The sequence below is a fragment of the Triticum urartu genome, chromosome 5 (assembly GCF_003073215.2).
Source record: "Triticum urartu cultivar G1812 chromosome 5, Tu2.1, whole genome shotgun sequence".
NCBI lineage: Eukaryota > Viridiplantae > Streptophyta > Magnoliopsida > Poales > Poaceae > Triticum > Triticum urartu.
In genome coordinates, this window is record NC_053026.1 from 435,938,276 (window position 1) to 435,945,484 (window position 7,209).

A 7,209-nucleotide genomic window follows, 5' to 3' on the forward strand; every position below is an offset into this window, starting at 1 on the left:
TTGACAGCGTACCTCGTCGCGGTAATCGGGCACGCATCATCCATGTCACCACTGTCATCGAATTAGCCACCATGTTACGAGACAAGAGTACGTATATATTATTTGGCTGTGTGCATCATGATGATGCAGAGGCCGGGGTCTTTCCCCTTTTCTAAAAAAGAAAAAAAAGTATAGCAACTATTGCAGAAAAAAAAAAGATCTCCATTTTGTGTTTTGAAGGACCTGTGAATGCTTGAAGTAGGAGTAATAAAGTTACCTGTAGATCCAGACTCTTAATCCCTTGTCAACAAGCCGACCGATGGTTGGCATCATGGAAACTGGGGAATCGGTCCAGCCGTTCAATGACTCTCTATGTCAAAATGTAATGCATATTAGTTCTGTTCCAAGTCAAAATTTATGAAAACTGACTATAAATCTATAGAAAAAATATATACGGAAGAAGGTGGGGTAAATATATAAGAGAGAGTTCGTTAGCAAGTGCGTTACTTACGAGCACTCTGACCAATCGGTGTTGGTTCTAGCATGCATAGCCTTCTGCACCTCAGGATTGTTGAGGTAGGCGTCGATATAGGCATCGATGCACGGATCATAGCCTGGCAACTGTATCAATTACAGCGGCTAATTAGTCAGTACCACCACCTCTGATTTGCTAATGCTGAATAATTTTTCCTTTTCTTTTATAAAATAGAAAGACTGCATGTATCTTTGCTATTGAAGCGGAATTACATTCTTTGGAGCTAATTAATTTTTGCACTGGACATGATCATTGGTGGGATGCTGCAACAGCAATATATGCAGAAATCTTGGACTTGGCTACGGATATAGGGAAGGTCAATTGTATGCACTGTTTTAGAGGGGTTAATAGTGTTGCTCACGAGCTAGCTCAATTTAGTTTTCATAATAAAGTTTCTAGTATTTGGGATGGTGATCCCCTAATTTCCTCCTCGGTAAACTAGCCGATGATGTAAACATTTTATTGAGTTAATAAAGCTACCTATAATGGCCTTCCCTAAAAAAAAAGAGCGCATGTATCTTGTGCAGCAGTACGTACGTAGCTGCTGGGGTGGATACTCCCGTCTGGCGACTGGATGCAGACCGGGGCGTAAATGTTGTACGTATCGATGTCGCCCTCATCGAACGAGTCGTCGCACCCGCTGCTCTGCCCGGAGTTGCACGGCCCGTTAACGTTGGCCCACACCTCGTCGGAGATCACCCCGTGGCTCCACAGGAACTCTAACGATCCATATGAGTTATTGGACTTATCGAGCAGCGGATTGCCGACCTGCAGAGATGAACCCGGATTTCTGTTAGTCAGAGATACGACCAATACAGGTCAAAGCTCGCAGCGACGGCGGCCATGATCAGGCAACTTACGAAGATGCCCTTGAGGTTCATGTTCGTGGCACCGAGTTCGCGGAGGGCGAGGATGACGGCGGCGAGCTGGGGGACGTAGTGTCCGGCGTAGCTCTCCCCGGAGATGTAGAAGTCGCGGCCCTTGTATTCGGGGAACCTCTCAAGCCAGTGGAGCAGGAACATGTAGGCGTCCACTGCAGTCCTCGTGTCGCCGCTCGGTATCGATGCGTTCGAGTAGGAGAACCCGACGCCTGCCGGCGACTCCAGGAAGATCACATTTGCCACTGCACGACACCACAAACCATCAGAGATCACAGCGTGCATGAAGTTGTAACAGGATCTATCAGGCACCCACAATTGTTCCAGGCATGCCTGTTTCTGCTCAGCGTCTTCCCGTCGGGGTTCACACGGAACGGGCCGAGCTCCGCCATGGCGCCGGAGCCGAGCGACGAGCAGCCGGGCCCGCCGTTGAGCCAGAGCACGAGCGGCTTGGAGGCGGCCTCGTAGGGGGCCTCGACGAAGTAGTAGAAGAGCGCGCGGCCGTACTCCTCGCTCACGGTGACGTAGCCGGAGTACTGGTCGAAGTTGACGCGCGGGGGCTGGCCGGGCAGCGCCGCGATCCTGTCGGCCTCCCTGGTGCCCGCCGGCGGGGCGTCGCACTTGGCGGGCAGGTGGCGGAAGCTGCTGATCGGGTCGGCCCACGGGTCCGGCTCCCCAGGCCCGTCCGCGCGCGTCTGGGCCCTCGATTTGATGAAGGCCCTTAGCACATCCTTCTGGTTGGCCGCATTCGCCAGCGATCCTCCTCCCAGTAGGATCACCAGTACTACTACCGTGTAGTGCATGGTATTGATCCTCATCGTAACCTGCGAGGAAACTACGTAGATCGTCTTGGTGTTTTTATACTGATACGTTGTAGGTATTTCGGATATTCCAAGCAGAAACTTTGCGGTTTAGAGTTCTCCGAAGTTAGCTTTGCTATAGCTAGCTAATAGCTACGAGATACATGCTTCGCATCGATGCTTGACTGAGCTCAACAATGTTATATTCCAGATTTCTTCGTTCGATAGTGCCGAGCATTATTGGCGTTTACGTACAACTTTGAGATCGACACCGAACTTGGCCGTCGATGCCGAGATGACATTTCTAGGCAACAATCCAAACGATGAGACTGAGGTGCAACTTCTTCTGCTAACCACCAGCGGTTGACGGACGTCTCCCTCACAGAACGTGCTTTCCTCCTACCCGCGACCTAGGCGACAGGCGGGGCCGGTCTAGGGATAAATTTAGGGATTGTATTCAATCGGTTGTGACGGGACGATGGCATTGTTGTCGGCGTGGAAGAGGGTCTCCTCACCTTGCCCTCATCTTGCAATGCTTCTTCTTGTCAACCAAGGCGTGTGAAAGATGGTGTGGCCGAAATCGGGTTCTCTAGATCCGTTTTTATCTTCTACAGGTTTGCCTCGGTCACGCTGTCTTCTGAAGCGGGCAGCATGGTTGTGTGTCTTGGTCCTCTGGCTTCAGTTCTGACTTATGAAGGTTAGCCAATCTCGACCTCTTTGGGGCGAATATGGCGAATCCTAACAGACTGCGCGCGCAACACAAATCCTCGCCGTCGCTGAATCATGTAGATCAGCGGACCCATTTCTCGTTTCCCACGTCTCTTCGCTAGATTCCCCAGGCCCACTGTTGAAATGATGGATCAAATGCATGCTTGACGCTAATACAGCTAGCAGAAGCTGCATGTGCCTATGTTATCTACCTTTAAAGTAAAATTGCACTACAAATAAATATATCACCATATCTTTTAATTGCTTTTTTGAAAAAAATAAATTTCTTTATTTATTTGACTTCTCTATGGTGAGCTCTTCGAAAGGAGCCCAATATCAACATATTTAAATTTGGAGATGGAAATTACTATATATATCAAACACATGACATATACCACAAAGTTCTTTAGAATTTTCATACAAAGTGCCAGCTAGGTAAGTAAATGTAATATTTCATATAAAAAATCTCAATTGGCAAAAATGACCAGCACATTCAACCATAAAGTTTATTAAATTATACAACAAAGTTCTTCAGAATTTTCATACAAAATGCGAGCTAGGTAAATGTAAAGCTCATTGTTTTTCCCATAAAGTTTGCTGATTATAACATTAAAGTTCATTGGACTTTTTCCATAAAGCTTGCGGATTATAATCGTAAAGTTCATTGGATTTTCCCCATAAACTTCGTTACATCCATATGTTTTCTTTGGAACTATCAAGTAGTAAATTAACAACAGTATATTTCACATTATTATTTAAGAATAATTAACCACAGATCAGCCCATTTAATTAAACACGTTTAAAATCATCTATTAACCCTTTATTAATGATGCATGATCAAGTAGTACCTGGGAGAGAGATTCCTGTCCTAGATGGTGGTGTCAGTCTACAATCAATTCGTGCATCGCAGCATGCAGTTGATGTGACATGCATGGAAGATGAGTAGAGGAGATATGGGTTGTGCGCACAACCAGTTAGGATAAATCCACATCCGGGAGCGTGTGAAATTTGTGTCCCCCAGCTTTATCTGACTTGATATGGGGCATTCTATATGCCCATTATGGTCTTTTCATTGCCTCTTCCAGTCGATGACTTTCTAGTCACTGCTTATACAAGTTCATGGGTTGAGAAGTTTGCTTCGCTAGGACGGAGGCCCGGTGGCAGCAACAAACTTTGCTCATGGTGCGCCGCTAGTGGATGCATGAGGAAGAAGATGTCAGCACCTCTAAGGACTTGGATGTGTTTAAAATTTTCTAAAAGGGCGATTTATAAGGGTTTGTGCTACTTAATACATGGCATTTGGCCTTTTCCCAGAAAAACATATCCGTTGATACCAATATGGTTTTCGTCCATGTAATCACGATTGAACTTTTTACTTAGAATTTTGTAGACTTGATTGTCCATTATTACCTATACACACCACTTGGGCTACATGTTGTGAACCAGCCAAAAAATATGTGTAATTTTGACCCAATAAGAAATAAGGATAGGAAAAATGCAAAGCCCGAGGGGACAAGAGAATCTAAAAACTCCGAGCAGCTGCACTTTGCCCCGCACCAACAGCCTACAATTTCCTCCGCATCGGCCTCTCTTGCCACCACTGTCGTTGATCCTCGCCATGGTGACGGCGAGCCCTGCTACCTATGGTGGCAGGAGGCTCTCGATTTCTCATGGAGGTGTTGGTAGATGGCCAGACCGAGTTGGGCACCGTCGACCGTAGGAAGTGGTGGCGCTCCAATCATCGATGTAGCACTGTTGCATGTAAGGACACATCGTATTAGGGGGGCATGAACCTAGTCTTGATGGCAAGGATGTTTTGATGAGGTGGTCAAAGTGTTTGGATTCATCAAAAACAAAGAAGAACCCTCTTCTTCTTACAAGAAGTTTAGTGGTATGTAAATCACATATTATTGTTTCAGAATGACATTCCAATGCTTGAATCTGTCAAGGACTCGCTGAAAAATAGTTTTTCATGAAGGACGTGAGAGAAACGGTTTATTTTGGGAATCAAGGACCGGAGAGATAGATCGAGGAGGCTAATTGGATTAACCAGAGTACATTTGTCAACTGGGTTTTGAAGCGGTTCAACATGCATGAGGACAACAAAGGGTGCTTGCCTATGTTACATGGCATTAGTCTCAGAAAGACTCAGACTCCCGCAAATTTTTTGATGAGCGAAGTTACATGGATGTGATTTTGTATGCTTCGGTTGTCGGGTCCATCATGTATGTTATGTTATATACAAGACTAGATGTTTCTTATAGTCTAAGTATTACTAGCAAATACCAGGCTGATCCAGGTGAGTGTCATTAGACGGCAGATAAAAATATTGTTACGTATTTGAGCAGGACTAAGGATATGTTATTGGTTTATGATGGCGAGAAAGGGCTTGTTGGAAAGGATTAAACCGATACTAGTTTCCAAACCATTAAGGATGGCTATCGCTCGCAATCTGGATTTACATTCATTCTGAACAGATGTGAGGTGATGTCTACTACACAACCTTTTTCTTGTAGACGTTGTTGGGCCTCCAAGTGCAGAGGTTTGTAGAACAGTACCAAATTTCCCTCAAGTGGATGACTTAAGATTTATCAATCCATGGGAGGCGTAGGATAAAGATGGTCTCTCTCAAACAACCCTGCAACCAAATAACAAAGAGTCTCTTGTGTCCCCAACACACCCAATACAATGGTAAATTGTATAGGTGCACTAGTTCGGTGAAGAGATGGTGATACAAGTGCAATATGGATGGTAGATATGGCTATTTGTAATCTGAAAATATAAAAACAGCAAGGTAGCAAGTGGTAAAAGTGAGCACAAACGGTATTGCAATGCTTCGAAGCAAGGCCTAGGGATCATACTTTCACTAGTCTAAGTTCTCTCAACAATAATAACATAATTGGATCATATAACAATCCCTCAACCTGCAAAAAAGAGTCACTCCAAAGTCACTGATAATGGAGAACAAACAAGAGATTATTGTAGAGTATGAAACCACCTCAAAGTTATTCTTTCCGATCAATCCATTGGGTTATTCCTATAAGTGTCACAAACAGCCCTAGAGTTCGTAGTAAAATAACACCTTAAGACACAAATAAACCAAAACCCTAATGTCACCTAGATACTCTAATGTCACCTCAAGTATCTGTGGTATGATTATACGATATGCATCACACAATCTCAGATTCATCTATTCAACCAACACAAAGAACTTCAAAGAGTGCCCCAAAGTTTCTACCAGAGAGTCAAGACAAAAACATGTGCCAACCCCTATGCATAAGTTCACAAGGTCACTGAAACCGCAAGTTGATCACCAAAACATACATCAAGTAGATAGCGTGAATATCCCATTGTCACCACAGATAAGCACATGCAAGACATCCATCAAGTGTTCTCAAATCCTTAAAGACTCAATCCGATAAGATAACTTCGAAGGGAAAACTCAATCCATTACAAGAGAGTAGAGGGGAAGAAACATCATAAGATCCAACTATAATAACAAAGCTCGCGATATATCAAGATCGTGCCATATCAAGAACACGAGAGAGAGAGAGAGAGAGAGAGAGAGAGAGATCAAACACATAGCTACTGGTACATACCCTCAGCCTCGAGGGTGAACTACTCCATCCTCATCATGGAGAGCGTCGGGATGATGAAGATGGCCACCGGTGGTGGATCCCCCCTCCGGCAGGGTGCCGGAACAGGGTCCCGATTGGTTTTTGGTGGCTATAGAGGCTTGCGGTGGCGGAAATCCCGATCTAGGTTAAGTTCTGGAAGTTTGGGGATTTATAGGAGAGCTTGGCGTCGAGAACAAGTCAAAGTGCCCCATGGGGAGTCCACGAGGCAGGGGGCACGCCCTCCACCCTCGTGGAGCCCACAGGATTCCCCTCCGGTAACTCTTCTGTAACGCCCCAAGACCGGAGCTTCAGATGCCTTCCATGTTTTCCGGGTTTCGTCGTGTGTTTTGTTTCACTTGTTGCATTCATCATGGCATCATGTGCATTGCATCATGTCTTCTTGCACCTCTTCTTTAAAACTCAACTAAATAAAATGCATAGATCTTTGATCTATTTAAATTGAGGGAACTCACCTGGTGATTTCTCTATACAACACATCCTCTCGATATTTAGATAGCTACAGTAAATATTCCAATTATTTGGATTTACCGCAAACACACTTGCAATTTAAAACTCTCAGGTCTTTTCTGCTTCGAGTTGCTCCTCAAACCTTGCCATATATTCTTTCTTCACTTTCCGGAGTTCCATCAAAAACCTCAACATTTTTGGACACTTCTATAACCAAGTCCTAG

At 44.9% G+C, this 7,209-nt stretch overlaps 1 protein-coding gene across 1 annotated transcript in view; it reads right to left on the reverse strand.

The window, feature by feature from the left end:
• LOC125507105 (serine carboxypeptidase 1-like) overlaps positions 1 to 2,210 on the reverse strand; it is a 52,977-nt gene extending 50,767 nt beyond the window's left edge. Inside the window, exons 1-6 of the mRNA XM_048671797.1 lie at positions 1,709 to 2,210; positions 1,375 to 1,637; positions 1,052 to 1,282; positions 491 to 600; positions 257 to 349; positions 6 to 51 (exon numbers count right to left, since the gene is read on the reverse strand). Coding sequence (XP_048527754.1) covers positions 6 to 51; positions 257 to 349; positions 491 to 600; positions 1,052 to 1,282; positions 1,375 to 1,637; positions 1,709 to 2,210 — 1,245 coding nt within the window. The remainder of the gene's footprint in view (positions 1 to 5; positions 52 to 256; positions 350 to 490; positions 601 to 1,051; positions 1,283 to 1,374; positions 1,638 to 1,708) is intronic.
• Between the last annotated feature and the right edge of the window lie 4,999 nt (positions 2,211 to 7,209).